The sequence below is a fragment of the Callorhinus ursinus genome, unplaced genomic scaffold, assembly GCF_003265705.2.
Source record: "Callorhinus ursinus isolate GAN/ISIS: 27379988/994484 unplaced genomic scaffold, GSC_fseal_2.0 scaffold4, whole genome shotgun sequence".
Lineage (NCBI taxonomy): Eukaryota > Metazoa > Chordata > Mammalia > Carnivora > Otariidae > Callorhinus > Callorhinus ursinus.
The window spans coordinates 5,276,287-5,299,900 of NW_027397066.1; the positions used below are offsets into that span (position 1 = coordinate 5,276,287).

The 23,614-nt window shown below is 47.8% G+C and overlaps 1 protein-coding gene across 1 annotated transcript in view; it reads left to right on the forward strand.

The window, feature by feature from the left end:
• Positions 1–23,614, forward strand: part of EVC2 (EvC ciliary complex subunit 2) — a 117,295-nt gene that overhangs the window by 29,325 nt on the left and 64,356 nt on the right. Inside the window, exons 7-8 of the mRNA XM_073891417.1 lie at positions 4,008–4,142; positions 7,465–7,604. Coding sequence (XP_073747518.1) covers positions 4,008–4,142; positions 7,465–7,604 — 275 coding nt within the window. The remainder of the gene's footprint in view (positions 1–4,007; positions 4,143–7,464; positions 7,605–23,614) is intronic.

Below are 23,614 nucleotides of genomic sequence, written 5' to 3' on the forward strand. Positions count from 1 at the left end.
ATTCAGTGAATGAATGGATAAACAAAAAATATATATACATACGATGGAATTTTATTAACCTAAAAAGGAAGGAAATTCTGACACATACTACCACATGGATGAACCATGAAGATTTTATGCTAAGTGAAGTAAGCCAGTCAAAAAAGACAAATACTCTAACATCACACTTATGTGAGGTTCTTAGAGGGTCAAATTCATAGAGACAGAAAGTAGAATGATGCATGCCAGGGACCTGGGGGGAGGATGGAAAGGGGACTGTGTTAATGGGAACAGAATTTCAGTTTTATAAGATGAAAAATTTTAGGGGTGAATGCTGGAGATGATTTCAGAAAAATGTGATTGTACTTAATGCTACTAGAATGTACACTGAAAAATGGTTACGATGGTAAATTTTATGTTATGTGTATTTTTTTATAATTTAAAATATTATTAAAAAATTTTAATGGTTAAATATTCAGAACTCCAAAGGAAAAGGGAAAACTTAAAATCCCTAGAAAGCAAAAACAGATCCTTTTAAGATGTCATCAGACACATTTATGCCAGAAGACAGTGGGATGGTACCTCCAGTGTTCTGAAGAAAAATGATTTTGGACCTTGAGTTATAGATTCAGCCAAATTATCAATCCAATGAGGGCAAAGTAATAACATTTTAAGACATATGAAATAAAAAAATCTTTTCTAAACAGATTAACTTGAGAATAAGTAAATACTGAGAATACTCCACAGGAAAAAAAAGCATCCAAGGAAAAGAAAGAAATGGGATCCAAGAAATATAGTTTTTCTTTAATGAATAATGTGTGACAATACAGAAAGCTGTGAAGAGAGGGCTCCAAATGACAGCAGTGCAGCAAGCCTGGAAAGTAACCAGTCCTAATTAGATCAGAATGTCAAAGCATTCTGGGAATGATGACTTTAAGAAAAAAGAATCCACTCCCTGGAACAGATAATATCATTAAGGAAATGCTGTATAACACTGGGGAAAAAGAAAGGCAATGAGAAACTCCAGGAAAAATAAAAAGTTACAGAAAAAGGAGTGTCAGTCCAAATTGAAGCAAACTAAAAATATGGCATGATTTTGAACAATTGATAAAGTGTAAGAAAAGGGACTGAATTAGAAATATACTGCTTTGAGGAGCAGATATATAGTAATACAGAATTACATTTTTTACTTTATTCTTCAGTGAATAACATTTTCCTAATCATCATCATAACAATGTCTTTTAAATTTTTTTTAGTTTTAGTTTCTGGAATGAACCTGTCAACAACCACAAAGAATTGTGGTTGCAGAACAAAATATATATGTTATAAACCTAATAAATTCTGGAAGAAAGAAGTGGGAAAGGCAAGTTGGAAGCAAATGTGGGACACTAATTTCATTGTCTTTTTTAGTAAGAAGACAAGGAGACAAGAAATAGTCTCTAAATTAAGTGCTATAAAAGTTGAAGTTTAATTTTTTAATTTGAAGGTACAAAGATAGCTAATTGAAAAACTAAAAATAATCATTAAAACTAGAAGGAAGTGGAAAGGGATATTTATAGGTTACATGCCCTATAAATTTGTAAGGTAAAAATTCTGACCTAAATTCACATCTGTCAAAACAGGAATTCAGTTAATAATATGTAATTTGATGAATCAATAAATAAAGGTACATGCATAATTTTTAGAGTATTTAAATTAACTAACCATTCTGTTAACTAAACCATAAAAACTGAAATCAGTATCTGTTTAAAACATTTGCCCTGGGAAGCTGGATTAGAGTGGATAGGGGAAGGTAACACAGGGAAATTTGCTTTTCTTTTTAAACACTTGACTTCTGTTATGAACTCTTTTTCCTAGTATACATATGTACATTACTGTGCTTTTTAAAAGTAATAAAAATGGTTACATAATTGCTCATTATATGGACTGGATAATTTATAGAAACTTTAAAATATAATCACTTTTTGTTTTGGGGACATTTAGGATCCATACACATTTGTGTTACTTTATATGATGCTCTGCAAAATAACCTTACATATAAACAAATCTTTGTGCATATTTCTAGACCAAAACAACCTTATATATAAGCCTTTATGCATATTTTTGAATTATTTCCTGAGGAGGGAGTCCTAGGCATGAAATTGCTGAGTTAAAGGACTGACGTTATAAAGCCTCTTGTTATGGACACACATATTTTGTCCCGCTTATTTTTGAGTATGGACATTTTGGTAAAAACATTCCAAAGGATGAAAGTGTTATCAAAATGTGAGGCTCTCAGTCCAGGTCTGTTTTTGAGGCCATCTTCTGATAAAATGACTCATTAATGGCCACCATATAGCTTCTCTATTACTGTACCAAAGGAGTTCCCTTCGTTTACACAGCCCACAAAGGAAGACATGGCAAGAATCACTGGTGTTTAGTGAGCAAGTATTAAAGCCAGACACTCTTTTAATGACTTCATTTAGCTTCATGCATATTCTTGTTTAATCCTCAGTACAACTCTTGGAGGGCTACTGTCTCAGTTTACAAGGGAAGGAGCAGAGGCAAAGAGAGATGAACTCATCTGACCAATACTACATGACCAATAAGGCAGAGATGGTGCCACACCCAGGTGGTCTGAGTCCTGAGCCCAAGCTTCACCCACTCTGCTGTTTACAGGTCCCCCTTACCTGTGAATAGGAGGTGGACCTGGGTCAGACCCAGTCAGTGCCCACGCAAAGAGAATAATCACACAAATCGAGAAAGAACCCCAACTTACAGCCTGGGACACAGTAAATACTCAGTAAATAATTGTTGATTAATCAATGAGCCAAGCTTTGTGCTAATCTCTATACTACTATTTTATTTAATCCTCATTCTAGGATGTATTTTTATCCCCATTTTACAGATGAGAGAAGTGAGGTTGCCGGATCAGGGTATCACAACTGTTTTGACAGAGGCGGCATTTCAATCCAGATCTGTAGGATTAAAAATCCAGAGCTCTTTCTTTTGTTCAGAGTGTCTTTGGGAGAATTCAAGGAGTTAAGACTCATCCTGTGAAACCCTTAGCCTAGCGGTTCTCAAAGTGTGTTCCTCAGACAAATAGCACAGCAGCAGCCCCTGGGAACTTGGAAAAGCCACTTCTGAGGCCCTGTCCCCAGGTCTAGTGAATCAGGAGCCCAGGGTGGGGCACAGGAATGCGTGTTTCCGTAAGTCCTCCTGGTTCAGGTGCATGTTTAAGTGTGAGCACAGGCTCAGTCCTCCGTCTGACCCAATCCAAGTGCTTATCAGATGCTATCTGCTGCTGTGGTCTCGAACCTGAAACTGCAGCGTCTAGCACTTAGCAGCTTCTCATGGCGGCTTGATGCCAGCCACTCCTGGCCTGCCACAGATGCATATTTGTCCCAGGCTCTCACTGGCTGGAGCCCAGAGGATGCCTCTGAGGAGAGAGAGAGGGCTGGGCGTGTTAAGCCAGGTTGTTGGTTTTGCTTGGCAGCCAGCCGCCTTCCGCTGTGTGACGCTTCCCTGCCCTGCGCATCCTCCAGCATGGTCCTGAAGGCCAGCGTGGGCTGTGGGTTTCCCTTCTAATGCTCTTGCGAAGGGGGAGTGGACGGTGTGGGGAGAGGGGAAGGACCCTACAGATTCTGCCCCTGACTCGAAACAGCTCACGGATCCCTAGTGGTGTCTTAGGTTTGTTACAGATGGATTCGGGAATGTACAGTTCTTGGGGGCCTGCCGTATGCCAGACTTGGGGTGGATGGTCCTACTGTGTGCAAGCCATCATGCTGGGTTCCTTGTAGTGTTTGTCCTGCTCAGTGCTTCAGATGCACTGTGTGGAAGCCAGGCTATAAGGAAACAGGCTCGGAGAAGTCCAGCGATGGTCTCAGGCCAATATGGTCTCAGCCAGTGGGACAGAGCTGGGTCCAAAGCCAGGCCCGTCTCGCTGCCTCCGTGCTTCTTCTGCTGTAACTCTTCCTTATGACCTGACTGAAAGATGTGAAATGTGACCACGCACAATTCCCCCCCCCACCCCGCCTCTGGTCCCCTAGGTTGTCCCAAACCACGGCCTTCATGCGGCAGGATTCTTCACAGCCTCCATCGCTTCCTTCATGCTGACCTGGGTCACGCTTTTCTTCATGGCTCGCTATCAGTGTTTGAAGGGAAGCCTGCTCACCGGACATCAGGTGAGTATCCATGTGCGTTTTGTTCCTGGAGGGTAGTTCAGTTGGCAGTAGATGTGAGGTTGATGTTTATCCTCCAGTTCAGTGGGTCTCAGCCCTGGATCAATGTCCCAGTCCCTGGGGAAATGACAGACACACGCTCATGAACGGGCTCACGTGCAGAGACTCTGACCGGATGTCCCAGGATGTGCCCCTGTCATTAGTCATTTTTAAAGCTCCCTGGTTGATTCCAGAAGGTGGCCAGGGATGAGAACCCCTGCACTCTGACTGAATAACCGAGCACCCATCTGTGTGGCCAGTTCTACGTTCATGCCACGCTAATTCAGGCCCTGGTCCACACTCCCTCTTGATAAGTCTTTGGAGACTCACTTCATCCTCAGGGGGAGACTGGGTTCTTTGGCCCGGCTTGGGGAGCCCTCGTGGCCAGCTTCTGCCCACCTCTGCTGCCACTGTCCACTTCCCACCTCAGACCCAGTCCACCCAGTGACTCAGCATTCCTTGAGAGCGTGAGCTCACCACACTCACACCGGAGACTTTTTGATCCTCTCTGCCCTTCATGAGCATAGTTCTGGCTGGGATGGGAGCCCTGTCTCCAGGTTCCTGCACTAGCTTCTGTAGACTCCACCCAGCACACCTCCTAATCTGTTGGGCTCATCTGTGAACGTCTTAATCTCTGTATTCCTGTCTTGCTCTGGGTTCCCGCAGAAGCACACCCTGGGACCAGGGTCCAAATGCAAGTAGTTCCTGGGAGTGGTCCCAGGAAGTATTGGTGTGGGGTCAGGAGGTGAGGCAGGAAGGAAAGGTAGCTGGTCAGGTTACCACTGTGGGCCCCTGGAGCTTCAGCCTGCCCGGGACCTCTGGGGACAGTAGTCACCCCACCTGAGGAGGGAAGGAGCTGGAGTGTATATCATACCCTCTTGGTCATCAGTTGAGGACATGGGGGCAAAGGGGCTGTTAGGAGGTGGGGGAGGAAGGACTGTCCTCCCCACTGAGAAGGCACTTGGAGACCAGAGAATAAGCAGGCCACTCCATACCATTTATACAGACTTTTATTCAGGATAACTTACTGACAAGGGACCAGGTCGGGGGTGATCCAGGCGCTGTGCAGCTATTCTCACAAAGTCCAGACCTTAGTCCACAGGTTTTATAGAGTGAGGGGAGGTGCAGAGGGCACTGTAGTGAGATCAAAGGGTCCACTTATATCTCCAAGAGTTCGTATGCTCCTGGTTGACAGCTACCCTTTCATTAGATCTAATGGAACCATGCGTGCACGAGGAGGGGGAGAGACTATGCTGTCTTTAACAAATTTATAGATGTCCTAAACGAGCCTCCCCCTTCCACCCTTGGTGGGCATTTCTAAGGTATGTATATTAATCTCCAAGGGGCCTGGAACACGTAGCCCCAAGAGAGGACATGTACGAGATGGAAGGCCACAGAAAGAGTTGGTATTGTGAGCACTCCTGTAGAGGTCCGGACAGAGGGTGATGTTATTTCCCTTGCATGGGCTCTGAAGGCCAGTGAAAGCCTTTAGGGAAAGAAGTGTAGGTCTTGGCTGGTGGATCTTGGGCTAGTGGACACTGAAGCAGCAAGGGCGAGGGGACATGGGTAGAAAACAGATGGTATCTGCCACCATCCCCGCTGCACAGAGCCTGGTGCTTAGAAGGCCCTGAATAAATGTGTGGGAATGAATGAGCCCTTGGCCCGTCAGTGGATGGACAGACAGGAAGGAAATCAGGATGGCAGTTCATTGAGTGAGATGAACTTTGCAGAGCCATCAGAAGGCACTTCGAGGAGTAAGCGTCCGGGAGGGCTGGAGCTCCTGTGACTCAGTGTCACCCAGGGCCCCAACACCTTGAAGGGAACATCTGTCATCTCTCCCCCTCACTTTATATTGAGGAAACTGAGGCCTATGAAGTTAAACACTTGCTTCAAGCGGCCAAGTGTAGGCTGGACCTGCTTCTGGGGGCCTTGTCTGGAGGCTGGAGGTCCTGTCCCTGTTCACTTGGTGTCTGCTTCCCAGAGGAGAGGATGGTCATTTCAAAGTGAGATCAGCCCACAGTGTCCGTGGCAGGCAAAAGGGAGGAGGAGGAAAAGGGCCCCTCTCATCAGACTTTGGGCTTCTCTCCCAAAGCCATTATCCATCACAGAAGAACAAAACTTCCCTGCTGCTTTGATGAAGGAGCAGGAATCATTTCCTGGAGATGAAAGGCTGATTGTTACACCTGCAGAGAGGAGAGAAAAGCATTGATTTAAGGTCTGAAGACCCTTGAAGTTCACAGAATGAACTCTTTTCACATTTTACTTTATTTTTGGAAGTCTGAGGCAACCAATGAGACAGTGTGCTATAAAACGCAAGACAGCCTTCTTCACCACTTCTGGCACTTCACTCTTTCTACCCTAAGAGTTAGATCGATTTGAGACCAGATTCCAACCCTGACTCCTCATGAGCTGTGTGAATGCAGATGACGTTATTTTACCCCTCTGAGCTGCGGTTTCTTATATGTAATATGGGGCAACAGTACTTTGTTGTGACAGTTTTGTGATAGTAACACATACAAGGCACAGGGACAAGAATTCTTAAATATTAGCTATAGTTATCACCCATTTTGCAGAATCAACAATAAGGACAAAACAGATACATCTATCCAATCATTGGGTTGGGCTTAATTATCTCCCATGTCACTTCCATTTGACAATTCTATATTCTAATTAGAAACTAGCCAGATGCCTGTACCTGAAGTCCATCTGCCAAGTGGAATTTCTCTCTGCACGATGATTATGGTGATGGTGATGATGATGGTGCTGATGATGGTGCTGCTGATGGTGGTGGTGATGGTGATGATGCTGGGGATGGTGATGATGATGATGGTATGGTGATGGTGGTGATGATCATGGTGGTGGTGGTGGTGATGATGGTGGTGGTGATGATGGTGATGGTGGTGGTGATGGGGTGATGGTGGTGATGATGATGATGGTGATGATGGTGGTGACGCTGGTGGTGGTGGTGGTGGTGATGGTGATGGTGATGGTGATGATGTTGGTGAGATATTTTTATAGGTCTTTACAGGTTGCAAAGGCCTTTCCATCCATTGTTTTGTCTATATGGACGATAACCCTGTGCAGGGCTACTACAATTATGATCCCATTCTTTGATGAGAAAATGGAGGCCCAGGGAAATGCAGTGTCTCATCTGAGTTTACCCTGCTCACAAGTGATGGGGCCAGCAAGGTTCTCTGATTGCAGATCCCTGCCTTCCCTCATGACGTTCTCAGCACATGACATTCACAAGAAGGCCCACTCAGTTGTTCCCGAAATTTCCCTGCAGGTTCAGCATCATGAGAGCAAGCTGGAACACTCCCAGTTCACCTCAGCCGATGGTGTCAATGAAGACCTTGCTCTCAATGACCAAATGATTGACATTCTGTCTTCAGAGGACCCCAGAAGCATGCTTCAAGCTTTAGAAGAGTAAGAATTCTCAATCATGCATATACTTGCATATACTTGCTTGGATGTGATGAATGCTTTAACAGCACTGGCCTGAGAGCAAACACTGAGTACATTTCATTCATTCATTCATTCATTCATTCAGTTAATCATTCATTTGTTATTCAGTAGGCATCATGGAACTACTGCTATGCTTACTATTTGGGAAAAGGGATGAATAAGACATAGTTCGTGCTATGAGCTAATGGGAAAAACAGACACGGAAACAGAAGTGACCATAAAAGTCTGATAAACACCATGCTAAAAGGAAAATCCAGACTAGCTGAGCCATGAAGAGGAAGTAATTACTTCCAAGAGGGTGATGGAAATGCTTCTCAGAAGAGATGATATTTTAACTTGTCCTTGAAGCATGGATGTAGGCTTTCCAAGTGGACTAAGAGAAGAAAGACTTCAGGCAGAGGGAAGAAAGGGCAGATGAAAGGATAGGAAATGAGCAAGATGCATTTGGTGAAGCAAAGTAGCTTGGTATGACTGATGTGTGGATTGGGGTATTGAGTACAGAGAAATAAAGGAAGAGGCAGCTGGAGAGAGAGGCCAGGCCAGGCAGTGTGTTTGCTGAACTGAATTCCATTCTTTTTATTTATTTAACAAATACTTATAATGTACCACCTGTGTACAGCAGAACCTAGAGCTGGACGCAGTTCTGAACATTTCATGAATATGAACTCGTCATCCTCGTAGCCACCCTACAGAGCAGGTATTGCTCTTCTTGCCATCTTGTGGGTGGGGACTTGAGAGAGGCTGCAGAGCTTGTCCTGGGGTGCGCACTAGTAAATGAGAGAGCCAGGCTCAAGCCCAGGCAGTCTGGCTGCAGGGCACATGCTCCCCTGCAGGATGCTGCTGCACTGCTCAGGGCTTCTCCTGGGGGTCCTTGTCTGTTGTTGCTCTTAGTTTGTGATCTTATTTCCTGGTCTCCTCCTGTGCCTGGGTAGTTTTGATCGTGTGCCTGACAGTGTACGTGAACATTTAGGAAGACAGTCGAGCACTAGGATGAGATTATCCACTTCCAGGCAGCTAGGTGCATAATTGTGGATTACCTCCACCCAGTCAGAGACTGAGAGACTGAGATCACTCAGAGCAGGGCTTCAGGTCCTTTAAGAGCTGCTCTGTTTAGGGCTTATCTTTACTTTTAAGGCATTTTTACCAACCAGAGCCTCCGGGACTTCATCAGGATGACCTCTCCTTGGAATCCCTGGACTTGAGTTTCTATCTCCCCAGTTCTATAGATCTGTTGAGAATTCTGCAGAGTTTATCCTGCAGAGTTTATCAGCCCTTGGGCTGCTGCTTCTGGCATTCAGCAGGTGCCCTTCAGAACGGGGTGGCCCCAGATGTGGGGGTACCTACCTCTCTGAATTTATTTGTACTGCTAGGTCTTGATCTCGTCTTTTATTACTTCTTGTTAGTTCTTGGGTGGTCTCAACCTAATTTTGCTTTTGCCTAGCTCTTCTAATTGTTTTCAATGTGACAGTTTTTCTAAATTACCTGGATCACTCTTAATAAGAACAGAACCTGTCTTTGTATAAGCCATATTCTAGATGATGAACAGGCATAGTCCCTGCCATGGGGGCAGCCTGTGAGAAAAATGGACAGGGAAACAAGCAAGGGCCAAAGTAGCAGAGAGCAGTAGCACCACCGAATGGTCCCTGGAGTTAGATCAGGTTTACGTCTGGGTTGTGCCACCACGTGCCCTGGGTCAAGTTACTTAAGTGAAGACTCCGGGTGAAGCAGAGGCTAGGTTGTGGAGGGTTCTGGTTGTCAGGCTCCACAGTGGGTAGATCTCTGAGTCTTCTGCTTGTAGAATATCCAGAGAGGAGGTATGAGAGGGGTAGGCCTTCATGAGAGCAGTGTGATGCTCAGTCTGGGGCCACGATCTTTGGAAGATCCATTTATACCAAATAAACCATCTGAACACATGGGATTCTTTATTGGTTATATTAGGTTTTTATTTTTCGTTTCTTTGCTTTCTTGTTATACCGATGATTATTAGCAATGGGACCACATGGGAACCCCTCAAACTGGATTCCATTTATGACAAACTTCTTCTGGTTCTAGGTTCAGTATGCATAGCTTCACCTGCGCACTTCCCCCTGGGGACTAATTACTGTCAATTTGGAGTCACACGATGCTGATAAGCTATAATGCCTTATATTTTTATACAATATCTTATATTTGTGCGGTGTTTAGAAATGCAGAGTCTCTTTTCCGCATGTTAATTTGGTCCCCATGCTAATGCTCTTTGGGAGGGCATCTTATTTTTAGCATTTGCTAGTTGAAGGATCTGATGCTGTTCTAGGGAAAGAGGTGTATCCATAGTCACACATCTAGTAAGTGACGGGACAGGACTGGAGGTTTCTCTGTGGAATCTCGGCCATGTTTATTTTTCACAAATACTCTCTGAGCCCCAGTTTCTTCATCTCTCGACTGGGGAGACCATAAGTGCTGGGGGATACTGTAAAGTTTAATGATATGACAGGGACTTGGTGGCAGAGTCCTCTCTGGGTCTTGCCTCGGAGCCGGGACTGACTTGAAGGGAGATGAGAGATGGTAGAGAGACGCGTTCAAGTAGATCAGCCCTTCTTGGAGTCTTTCTCAAGAGCGGTGCAAACAGCAACTGAAAAATGGGGAGCTTGGGAGCAAGATCGAGCAGCTCTGGTCCTGTCTCCCGGGAGCCTGGAAATGGTGTGCTGTGGCGTAGAGAGACGGACCCGAGAGAGCACCAGAAGCAGAGAGCACTGTTTCTACTTCCTTAGGGGTGCCTGGTCACTGGTCTGAGAGAAGAGCTCTCTTATGTCCGACTCATGGCACTTGATGAGCAGAGGGGTGTTTCAAGCACAGAGGGATTTCCATCCTGCCTGAGGGCTGCCCCTCCCCAGCCAAGTGCCATCTTGCCGTGTCGGGCCTTCAGCCATGAACGAGCAGGGCTGTCCGTGCACAGAGCTGGGCATCGGGCTTTGTTCCTCCATTTCTGGGTCCAGGGTCATGCAGTTTGGCTAACTGAGCTTTGTGCAGCCATTCGTGTGTGGTCCTTCATTTTAGCTTAATTCCCTAATCAGAATGCCAAGGGCAACAAATTAAAATTTGCCACACTATCCAAGAGGGAGGAGGGAGGATTGGATGGGCAGCGGGGAGAAAGGTGGCTGGTTACTGGCAGAGATTCTTAAATGTCTCTTCTTATATTAAATGGTAGGAGCAGGTGATTATCAAAGTATTTCCTAGCTGAAAGTCTGTTTTCTTCCAAAACGTGGAAACGAAAAGTGGATTGAAATGATTTGGCTTGTGTGATCAGAAGCTAGATATTTAATTTGCAAGTAGGTCGTACCCCACAACCTCTGGCCAGAGGAATTAGGGCTGTAATTAGCATATGTACGTATGTTATACATGTGTGTATTACTACACAATAGTACACACAATAGTAACACATAATAGTAACAGGGTATAACATAAATGGTAATAGTACCAAATGGAAGGTATTAATCATCCCGTCTTTGTTGTTGGTTCAAGAAGTGATGACGTATAAGAAGGGTGGCTCAGATGGTTAAGCGTCTGCCTTCGGCTCAGTTCATGATCCCAGGGTCCTGGGATCGAGCCCCGCATCAGGTTCCCTGCTCGGCAGGAAGCCTGCTTCTCTCTCTCCCTCTCCCACTCTCCCTGCTTGTGTTCCCTCTCTTGCTGTGTCTTTCTCTGTCAAATAAATAAAATCTTAAAAAAACAAAAAAAAGGAGCACGGGCTTCCTTGAGCCCCACATTCTGTGAAATGAACAGGCTGCAATGTGCTTGCTGCTCCTGGTGTGTGAATGCCCTAAGGACATTGAGGTTACCAAGATTTTATTCTTGTAAATCACCTAGGAGCTCTGGAATTTTATATTTATTTCTCCTTGGGTGCCAGTCTTGTTTTGCCGGAAGAACGTTTAACATTGATTATCAAGCGTGACCCGAGAGTGCTCAGCTGGAGAGCTGCGTTTGTCCTGCCCCCTCCCCCACTCCCCTCTCAGTTCCCCTTCTCACTCCCCTTGCAGCTCCCCTCCCCTCCCCCACTACCCCGTTCCAACATTCTGTATTGATTGAATGCCTGTTCTGTTTCAGACTCTGTGGTTGAATGCTCATTTTAGAGATCCGGTGATTTTTTTTTTCTTTTTTTTTAAGCATAGCATTGTCAGTTACTTTTAATCTTTCCATCTTGACTTACATTCAGGCTTAGGAACTCCCGGAAAGAAAATGTCACGCAGAATGTCAGGGGCTTAGGATGCATGGAAATCTGTGATTCTCTCCCCACTAAAACCAGCTTTTTTTCTCTAGCAAATAATTTATCCTATTTGTAATTCTTATGTGAAGTTTAGCTGAGCTTCTAAATATGCCATTAGGTATCTTGATTGCCACCTCATTTCTCAGACCCGTCAGAGCCCTAACCTTGCGCTCTCTTGCTGATTTATCTTTGACAAAGACCATCTCCTTGGTTTGCCCTGTTGTTTATCTTTGACGTCATTTCTTCATGGTCTATCTCTTACAGAGAGGATCTGAGGGAGAGTTCTTTCCTGTTGTTTTTGTCAGGCTCCTAGATGGTTGTCATGATGGAGGTGGCTCAGCCCGGGGCATGCAGAGACAAGAGGGAGGAGGAACCAGCACCACTGGCAGCTCTCGGAAGCTTCTAGAAGCGTGAGAGCCCACAGTGCCTTAGCTCGGGCCGCGCTCTGGCCCTGACCACCACCAGACACCTCTTGCCCATGACCTTAGGTAATTCTCACAGCGGCTCTGGAAAGGAAGCTGAGGTTCAGAAAGGTTGATTGGTTTTGCCTAAGGTCACACGAATGATAATGGGTTTGGGCCCAGGCCTTTGTGCTTTCAGATCCACTGTTGTATTGACAAAACAGCTTTTAAAAAAATATTGCACTTAGATTTTTCCAAAAGAGGCAAAAGAAAAGAAGAGAAGAATGTCCAGGAGTGTGTTTATTTCCTCTTATTTAAAGGAAGCTCAACACTGCCTTTTGATACCACCAGCTTCCCCTTCTAAACTGTCTCCAAAGTATGGTTCGTACAGAGTCGGCATTCTGTGAGTATTGGTTGAATCGAGGCTTTTAGATCCACGTATTGAGTGGTTTCCCTGTGCTGGCCATGTGGTATGTTTTTTGTTGTTGTTGTTGTTGTTTTGTTTTGTTTTATGTAGCGCCCTTTTTATTCTATATTAACACTGCAGAGATGTGATTTTCTTTCTCATTTCTGGAACTTAAGCGGGAAATTAACTTCAGGGAAATTAAGCGACTCACTCAAAATTTCTGTAGTTTACTTGTTTTTTCTGGGTTGTTTGCCCCTGTGTGCAGTCATTTTTAAAACGTGGGAGGCCCTGGCTCAATGCTGGCAAATTGTCCAGGCTTGAGTCGTTGTGGGAAGCACGTGAGCAGAATACACAGGCACGCGTGGCTACCCCCGCAGTTCCATAGTGTGGAGGGGCTATGAAGGGGCAAGGTGCTCTGTTACAGAATAGCGGGGGCTCACTTTCGCCTCGGGGCTCCAGGAGGCCCCTTTAAGGGGAGGGTCTGGGGAGCTGAGACTTGAGTGATGAGCACCCCTTGGGGGCCACATGGATGGAACTCAGGAAGGGACGTAGGTGGGCACTTAAGGGTCTAGAAGGGGATGAACCCAGCATGATAGGAGCACGTGGAAGTGGGCTAGAGGGTCGCACTGAGCCTGTGCAAGCATGACCTGGAGCAGCTTCCCCCGTAAACTTGACGGAGAGTCACCAGCAGGTACATTAGAGGCTATAGGGTTAATTTCACAGCTAAGGTGGTGAGAAGGTACAGCGTTATTCAAACCAGAACTAAGCACATCACGTTCCCAGGTGTGACACGGCCTCACGGGCTGCCCAGAGTTCGCCCCAGGGTGTCCGGCTGCTGGGGGGACACCCTTGCAGAGTGGTGTTCAGTCGGCCTCCACCAGCTCCCTTGGCCGTGGTCCGGCTGGGCTGCACAGGGGCCCCTCACTCAGGGCCGCTTTCCCAGGAGGACCCCCAGGGTGTAGGTCTCTGTGATGTCCCTCCCGCAGGCTGCATGGGGGTCTGTGGGATCAAGGGATGGATGAGCAAGGATGAGCAGCACCCACTGACGGCTTGGGAGTGGGCTTTGTGGGAGAAGCACGGTCAGCTACGGGGATGCTGCTTCCTAAGACAAGGAAAGAGGGAGAATTGAGTTTTGAAGAAAGATCCAGAGGCACTTCCGGGCTGGGGAGTTGAAGATGCCTAGAGACGCCAGATGGACATGTCTGTTCAGATGCAGGCTCAGGGCTAGAGGTAGCAGAACAGGGACCCGGGGGGAGCCCGTGGAGAGGGGAGAGCGGCATCGAGGGGAGAAGAGCAGGACGACGCCCCAGGAACTGCAGCCTTTACACCATCAGAAAAGTAACAGGAGACCAGGGCAGCGAGGGCAGGAAAGCCGAGAGAAAGGGGGTCCCAGAAGAAGGGGTGACGAGCCGTGTCTGATGTTGCCTGCAGTTCAGTCAGGTGAGGACTGGGAGGTGTCTTGTTTTTGCCTCCAGGACATGGCTGAGGGCCAGAGCGGGTTTGGGGAGCACGGGGCCACCGTAATCACTGTGACTCCCCCACTTTGCCGTGCAGGGAAGCAGAGGTGGGGAGCAGCAGACTCAGGGGAAACCGGGGCCCAGAGAAGGACATTGACGGTGATGCCAGCGGATCTGAGCTTTCTGCTGGGGACGCTCCTCCACAGACAGGGGGAGCCTGAGGGTTTGGGCAGAGGGCGAGGACAGTTGCAGGAAAGAGGTTACTGAGAAGGTGGGAGCCAGGGCTCCGGTGTCAGCACGGGGGAGGGCCTGGGCCCTCCGGGAAGGAGGGTCCAGAGAACACAGAGACGCATGCAGGGGTGTGGGTGGGAGGTGTGAACGTGGCATGTACCTGTGTGATGCTTCTCAGTGACGCGCAAGGTGAGGACGTCAGGAAGAAGAGGGGAGGACTCTGGGAAGGCAGGGGACAGTCCTGCCAGCGTGGGGAGGTGGCTTACTAGCAGGAGCCCAAAGAGTTACGGGGCAGGTAGCGTGCCCACGCGAGGCTGGAGGTCCCAGCCGGCCTGGTTGAGGGACTCGCTCCTGCAGGGCTCTGCTAGGAGGTGCAGAGGCTGCGGAAGGTCGGGGGGCGGGGGGGGGGGGGGGGAGAGCCCAGGGGCTAGAGGTCGGGTTGAGAAGCCAGACAGCCTGGTGCGGGTCCCAGCAGGGGCACTTACAGTCAGGTGACTCTGGGTGTCTCATCTATCAGGTGGGGCGGGAGGGTGCTAGGAGAGAAGCTGGCCCCAGGCTCTCTGTTTCAGGGGAGCGGGAGAGGGACCAGAGGTGTTTCCCGTGGCTGCTGTAAAAAATGACCGCACACTTGGGGGCTCCAAAGAACAGAGCTTCTTCTCTCTCGGTGCTGGAGGCCACAGGCCCAAAGTTGGTTTCACGGGGCTGACGTCAAGGTGTTGTTGGCAGGACCACCTCCCTCCGGGGTGGAGTCCGCCAGCCGAGGCGGAAACCCCACCCACACACCTGTGCCTTGCTGCCCAGTTCCGACAAGGTGCTGGGTTCCCGGCTGGGGGGAGGGGGGGTGCTGACTGACAAGCCAGAGCGGGATTTTTTATGGGGGACGGAACAGGGATGGCAGCAGAGTGGGGCGGCAGTAATGCCCATCTGGTTTCCATGGCAACCCTCACTGTCCTCTTCCCGGCAAGGTGAGGGTTTCTTGGAGGAGATGCTTTCCTTCTTCCAGCAGGTGCTTTCTGAGCCCCCGCTGAGCGCCTGGCGCTGTGCTAGGTGACGTGCTGGAGAGGAAGCTGAGAAAAGCAAGCGCCCCCAAGATGCCCACCATCTACGGGGGACACGACGCGCACACGAATAAATACAGCACCAGGAGATCGCGCAAGCTGGAATAAGCATGGAAAGCGCCTCTGCGGCGTGCGAGTGGTTTGCACCTGGTCCAGTGCGCTTTTGCGGGGTGTGCTGTGATGTTCTCCCTGACTTAGCGTCCCACCTAATCCACATCGCCCCGTCCAGGCCGTCCAGGCCACGAGGCTCATGCATTGCCTTAGGGGTTTCTTAGAGATAAAAGGAATTACCTCAACCGTTGGGAGTATCTGAGGGGCTCAATAAAGAGCCCCCCTCAACTTGGAGTCCTGAGCCAGTTGGGACATAAGACATACATCAGGCATGTTCCCCAACCTGGCCAAAATAATAAATCAGCCATCACTTTCATTACACTGAAAAGCCAGGTCAGAGGATGTGGCTTTATGTGCTGGCATTATGAGCCCCATAGTGAGATGCTGCTCACCTCCCCATAAAGCCAACTTCAGAGACCACCTGCTCCGGGTCCGCAGGTGCTGTGGCCGTTCATGCCCAGTGCCAGCCCCTGGGCCCCCGTCAGTTCCCTCACAGAGCTTCTCCACGCGGCGGGCGGGAGATGGGCATGGCCCCCCATTTTGATTAGCCAGTCCCAACCAAATGGGTACTCGTCACAAACAGCATGTCTACGCAAGCAGGCAGGAGTAGAGCGGCTTTTCTGGGGATGGTAGTACTTCTAGCAGACGTTTGGGGTCCTGCCCTGGACCACCACCTTGACCTGACTATCCACGGTTGGTCTGGCACCAGCCACAGATAGCAGCCGGGAGAGAGGCTGTCAAAAGCAACCCAGAAACTCCCTGTGCCCCGGGGAAGACCAGGCGCATAGACCCCGACTCTGATTAATGCCCACGTTGCTTTTTTCTGTCTCTCAGCCAATTTTTTGAATAGTAAATAATAAACGGGGCAAAGAATTAGAGGGGCATAAAAGGCTGTACTGTGAAAATCAAACAGTCTTCTTATCCCTGCACCGAAGGCCGTCCCTTCCCCGTGCCACGCATGTATCCTGCGGAGATTGTCCATGGTGATAGGCGTATTTACACAAGTACTCCTTTTTTAAAATGTAAAATAATAGCATACTTTACACCCTGTTTTGCTCCTTTGTCCCCACTTTGCAACAGTCTTGGAGATTGTTCAACATCTGTAACTATAGAACAGCCTGTTCTTAATTTTAAGTGGCTGCATAATATTCTAATAATAGTAAAGATTACTGAATTTATTGAGAATTTAATAAAAGTGAGAGACAGCTGTGATTGTTTTTAATTATTTATTTAAACTCAATTTAGTTGACATGTAGTGTATTATTAGTTTCAGCAGGAGCGTTCAATAATTTATCAATGCACACAACACCCAGCGCGCATCCCCTCACATGCCCTCCTTCATGCCCATCCCCCAGTTACCCCCTCCCCCCACCCCCCTCCCCTCCCGCAGCCCTCAGTTTATTCCCTAGAGTTAAGAGGCTTTTACGGTTTGTCTCCATCTCTGATTTCATCTTATTTTATTTTTCCCTCCCTTCCCCTATGTTCATGTTTTGTTTTCTTTAATTCCACATATGAGTGAAATCATATGGTATTTGTCTTTCTCTGACTGACTTATTTCACTCAGTATAATACCTTCTAGTTCCATCCACGTTGTTGCAAGTGAAAGATTTCATCCTTTTTGATGGCTGAGTAATATTCCATTATATCTATATATCTATATATCTATATCTATATACACACACACACCACATCTTCTTTATCCATTCATCTGTCGTTGGACATCTGGGCTCTTTCCACAGTTTGGTTATTGTGGACATTGCTGCTATGAACACTGGGGTGCAGATGCCCCTTCTGATCACTATGTTTGTATCCTTTGGATAGATACCTAGTAGTGAAATTGCTGGGTCATAGAGTAGCTCTAATTTTAACTTTTGAGGGCCTCCATACTGTTTTCCAGAGTGGCTGCACCAGCTTGCATTCCCACCAACAGTGTAGGAGGGTTCCCCTTTCTCCACATCCCCGCCAACATCTGTCGTTTCCTGACTTGTTCATTTTAGCCATTGTGAGTGGTGCAAGGTGGTATCTCATTATGATTTTGATTTGTATTTCCCTAATGCTGAGTGATGTTGAGCATTTTTTTCATGTGTCTCTTGGCCATTTGTAAGTCTTCTTTGGAGAAATGTCTGTTCATGTCTTCTGCCCATTTCTTGACTGGATTTTTTGTTCTTTGGGTGTTGAGTTTGATAAGTTCTTTATAGATTTTGGATACTAGCCCTTTATCTGATAGGACATTTGCAAATATCTTCTCCCATTCTGTAGGTTTTCTTTTAGTTTTGTTGAATGTTTCCTTTGCTGTACGAAAGCTTTTTATCTTGAAGTCCCAAAAGTTCATTTTTGCTTCTGTTTCCTTTGTCTCTGGAGCTGTGTCTAGCAAGAAGTTGCTGTGGCTGAGGTCACAGAGGTTGCTGCCTGTGTTCTCCTCTAGGATTCTGATGGACTCCTGTCTCACATTTAGGTCTTTCATCCATTTGGAGTCTATTTTTGTGTGTGGTGTAAGAAAGTTGTCCAGTTTCATTCTTCTGCATGTGGCTGTCCAATTTTCCCAGCACCATTTGTTGAAGAGACTGTCTTTTCCATTAGATATTCTTTCCTGCTTTGTCAGCCATAGAGTTGAGGGTCCGTTTCTGGGCTCTCTGTTCTGTTCCACTGATCTATGTGTTTTTGTGCCGGTACCATACTGTCTTGATGATTAGTTTTGTAATAGAATTTGAAGTCAGGCATTGTGATGCTCCCAGCTTTGGTTTTCTTTTTCAACATCACTTTGGCTATTTGGGGTCTTTTGTGGTTCCATACAAATTTTAGAATTGTTCCAGCCCTGTGAAAATTGCTGATGATATTTTTTTTTTAAGATTTTATTTATTTGACAGAGAGAGACAGCGAGAGCAGGAACACAAGCAGGGGGAGTGGGAGAGGGAGAAGCAGGCTTCCCGAGGAGCAGGGAGCCCGATGCGGGGCTCGATCCCAGGACCCTGGGATCATGACCTGAGCCGAAGGCAGACGCTTAACGACTGAGCCGCCCAGGCGCCTTGCTGATGATATTTTGATAGGGATTGCATTGAATGTGTAGATTGCTTTGGGTAGCATAGACATTTTAACAATATTTGTTCTTCCAATCCATGAGCATGGAATGTTTGTCCATTTCTTTGTGTCCTCTTCAATTTCTCTCATAAGTGTTCTATGGTTCTCAGAGTACAGGTCTTTTACCTCTTTGGTTAGGTTTATTCCTGGGTATCTTATGGTTTTTGGTGCAATTGTAAATGGGATAGATTCCTTGATTTCTCTTTCTTCTGCCTCATTGTTAGTGTATAGAAATGCAACTGATGTTTGTGCATTGATTTTATATCCTGCGACTTTGCTGAATTCCTGTATCAGTTCTAGGAATTTTTTTTGTGGAGTCTTTTGGGTTTTCTACATAGGATGTCATGTTGTCTGTGAAGAATGAAAGTTTGACTACTTCTTTTCTGATTTGGATGCCTTTTATTTCTTCTTGTTGTCTGATTGCTGTGGCTAGGACTTCTAGTACTAAATGAACAGCAGTGGTGAGAGTGAACATCCTTGTCATGTTCCTGACCTTAGGGGTAAAGCTCTCAGTTTTTCCCCATTGAGGATGATATTCGCTGTGGGTCTTTCATGTATGGCTTTTATGATGTAGAGGTGTGTTCCCTCTATCCCTACACTGTGGAGAGTTGTCATCAGGAAAGGATGCTGTATTTTGTCAAATGCTTTTTCTGCATCTATTGAGATGATCATATGGTTCTTGTCCTTTTTTTATTAATGTGGTGTATCACATTGATTGATTTGTGGATGTTGAACCACCCTTGCAGCCTAGGAATAAATCCCACTTGGTCTTGGTGAATAATCTTTTTCACGTACTGTTGGATCCTATTGTCAAGTATAGCTCTGATTGTTTTATGTGCATTAGCCTATCTACTCCTCAGAGCAGCCTCAGAGCTAAGGACTGTTTACAGATGAGGAGGCTAAAGTACAGCATATGAGTCACTTCTCCAGAGTCACACAGCAAGTAGGAAGATGTGAGCCCAGGTGGTCTGAGTGCAGAGCCCACACGGTCGCCCCATGCTCTCCGGTCCCCGGTGATCGTAGGGCTGTTAACCTCCCGCATCGAGGGCTGTGCGCATGCATGTGAAGTTAACTGCAGCATGGATTCTTCGAAGGGAAATTGTCTTATTGTGTGCTTTTCGTAGATGCTGTCGTATTGCCCACCATTGAGGCCAGGCCAATTTACCATCTAGCCTAGGAGAGTCCCTGTGTTGCATACCGTAGTCACAGTGGCTCCGGAACGTTCTACCCATGTAAGTCTGATAGGAAACCGTGGCACTTCCTGTAGCTCCAATCTGCACGTTTCCTTCTAACGCACGAAGTTGGACATCTTTCACATGTGGAAGGGGTGTTTGTGTCTCCTTGTCTGGTGAGCAGAGGAGATGGCCTGGGCTTAGGCTGGACCGTTTGCGTGCAGTGCTTGTCCCCCTCTCCTAACCTGCCACTGAATCATCCAGTGACCTTGAGCACAACCCGTAACCTCCATGTGCCTCCAGGGCCTCATCTGAACCGGGGTGGTGATGTGCACACCCCACGGGAGGTGAGGATTTAACGAGCTCCCCTATGCCCAGAGCCGAGAACAAGGGCTCTGGTCAGGCTCCTGGTACATGATTCACCTGTTTCCAGACCTTTCGTTCTGGGCTCTGTTCTGCCTATTGGACTCCACAGTTTCCTTCTATGACTCAGCCTCATATTTTTCGCAGAAATGGGCTGCAGTTACTCAGTGACTCCTGGCTTCTAATTCCTTGCTCTACCTGAGCATGTCACGCACTGTTCAGTCCACAGTGGGCATGAAGGCTGGCAACAGGCCAGGTCCTGGCCCCCCGGATCTCATAGTGTAGTTGGGGGGACAGGCATTCATGAAAGAATTGCAGGGAAAAATACGTGATTACCCAGGGTGCTGGGCACCGTGAAGGAGGTGGTCCCTGGCACTCTGAGAAGCTGGTGTCAGAGCCCTTCTTGCCAGAAGAGGTCTGTGGGCTGGATGTTTGGTGTGTGGTCAGTCACCAGGGAGGCTGACTGGGGACAGCAGTGACTTAGGCAGGGGCATAAGCTTCAGGAAATGCCAGGCCATCAGGTTATCCCAGGTTGTTGACCTGTGGCTGAAGAAGGAGGCCGGCCCGGTTGTGGAGGCTGGACGGCTGGGTGTGAGCTTCGGGCTTTGATCTGCATTGGGGCCCGTCAGGCTTTGATCTGCATTGGGGTCCGTCAGCCCTTGAGAAGGCGAACACTGACACCAGAACTGTGTCCAGCCCCCTTGCCGCTCCAATTTCGGTGGGAATTGCAAAGTGCCTTTCTTTTCAAGCATTCATCGATTTCGTGTCGTGATGCTTACCCAGGGATTTAGTTCGGACTTTTTACTTTGAAAATCTTTGCTTTGTTGTTTTTGCCTATTTTTTCACAAACACATGAAACTATCCAAGATGCTCAGTTGACACTCATGTACACAGATCTCTTTGGGAGGATATTCCCTCCTGATCACCACGGTCTGAGTAGGGGGTAGGGGGCAGGTCAGCTTGAGATTCCTAAATGTCATGGGTATTTCAGTGCTGGGGGACGTCAGCTTTCTAGATGTGTTGTCACCAAAGATTCTGGTATAAGCCGTGATCACAGCATACAGCTCCGAAGACCAGCTGACAGGTCAGCCCTTCCGGCCCTCCTTCCTGCTTTCACTCATTTATTCCCTCACCCAACCAATGTTTCCCAAGCACTTTCTCATTCAGAGCCATTTTCTGTACACCTTGGATGCTGAAATGGGTCAAAACCAGAAACTCACAGTTGACAGAGAAGACAGACTCACAGACAGTCCTGGCAAAATGGTACAGGATGCAGGTGGCAGGAGAGGGGGTGCTGCGGAGGGCGGGGCGCTGCTGAGGGCGGGAGGGGATGCTGCTGAGGGCCCCCGGGGGGGGGGGGGGGGGGGGAGTCGGGCGAGGGCTCCACCAGGAAGGCGTGGCCTCAGGCAGATGGAGGAGCCAGAGGAAGAGGAAGAGGGAGGGAGTCAGGCTCCAGGATAGATGTGGCCCCATGAATTTAGGCTTTCGGTTTATCCATCTGGGAGACATTTAACGAGCAGCTCCCTTGCTAGGCATTCTCTAGATGCAGCAGGGACCAAAGTAAAGTCCTCGTGCTCACATGCTGTCCATGGTTGGGGGGACATAAAATAAATAGACATGAAATGTAAGGAGGTGAGGGGTTGATGCAAAACAACCACATAGGGAGTGGGGAGCGCTGTGTTAAGGCAGTGCGTTGGGAACAGCCTTCCCCACAGGATGGCATTGGAACAGGAAACCCTGGAGGGACCCATGAGGATGGTGTCCCTTCCTCCCTGGGAGAAGAGTTAGGAAGTCTGTAGAGTCTTGATGCTACAAAGAATCCTGGAGGCCATCTGGCCTAAACTGTTGGCCAGAGCAGAAATGTTCTCTCTAGCATGCCTCCTAGATGGCTAATCCATTTCTACTTGGAAATCCTGTTGATCGTGAGGGACCACCATCCCTTGGAGATTGTTATGGGTTGAATTATGTCCCCTGCAAAAGATACGTTGAAATCCTAAGCCCTGTTACCAGCAAATGTGCCCTGATTTGGAAATAACATCTTGCAGATGTGATGGAGCTCAGGTGAGGTCAGGCAGGTGGGCCCTAATCCAGTATGACAAGTGTCCTTACAAGAATTGGGAAGTTTGGACACAGACACAGAGGGAGAGCCCTCTGTGAAGACGGAGGCAGAGACCATGGACTTCCTGAGCATCGGCAGCTAGGAGAGGGGCCTAGGCTCGTAGCCCTCAGAAGGAACCACCCCTTACAACACCTTGATTTTGGTGTTGAAACCTCGTTGGTTATGCTTTGTTACAGCAGCCCTGGGGACAAGTACAGTTCCCCATCTCCATGTGGGCAGCTTGTCCTCCTTGAAATTCCCTCCTGTTTTTAACCAGACGTCTACACCAGTGGTTCCATGTGAGCAAACATGGGGACTAACCAGGTGAATTGTCTGCATCGTCTTGACACATTCTCTGCAGGGCCCCTCCCTCCTGCTCTCTTGCCTTCTCCCAGCCACCACCCGAGGCCTGACTGTCACTCTGTCTTCTCTGGCCTCCTGCACTGACCTCACGTCCATCCCCAGGCCCCGGGGCATTCTCCACACACCAGCCAGGGGGGTCTTCTCATGACCCTGACCAGGACACTTGCTAGAAACCCTGTGCTGGCATGCTCTTGGTAAAACGCTTGGTAAAACACAGCCTGCAAGGCTCCATGTCATCTGCCCAAGCCAGTGAGGCCCGGGTTGGAGATATTTTGTGTGCACATGATCGCAATTGCCAGATTTTGAAGAAGCCAGAGGGACTAGGGCAATGATGGGAGCTGTAGGGAGGCGGGTGTCAGGTGATGAAGGGGCAGACCTTTCTGCCTGAGCTCTATGATAACGGAAAGCATCCACAGAGAAGCGGGTAGCTGCCCATCACCGTCTGTGTGTGTGTGTGTGTGTATGCAAAGCAGAAGCTGGGGGACTCCTTGGCAGGGAAGGTGTTAAGGAAATCTGAGCATTGTTTGGAAAGATGACTTAGCTGACATCCAGGGTTTATCTTATTTCATCTTTAAATGTGTCATCCTACAGTTTCTTTCAGATGCTCTTCAGGTAGAATACAGTCTGTCTTTCCAAATAAGAGTTTCAAGGGTTATCTCTCTAGCCAACCAGCTATAACCCATCTGTCCACTCATCCGTTCATCCATCCATCCGTCCAGCCACCCACCCACTAATGCACCCACCCAGCCACCCATCCCTTCATACACACACACACACACACACACACACACACACTCACACATATCCTTCCATCTACCTGTCCACTCATCCATCCATCCATCCACCTATCCATCCACCAGCCACACGTCCATCCATCATACATATGTCCTTCCATCCACCTACCCTCCCACCCAGCCACCCAGCCACCCAGCCATCCATCTCTATGTTATGTTTCCTTCACATATTCTTTTCTTTGCCATAAAGAATGAT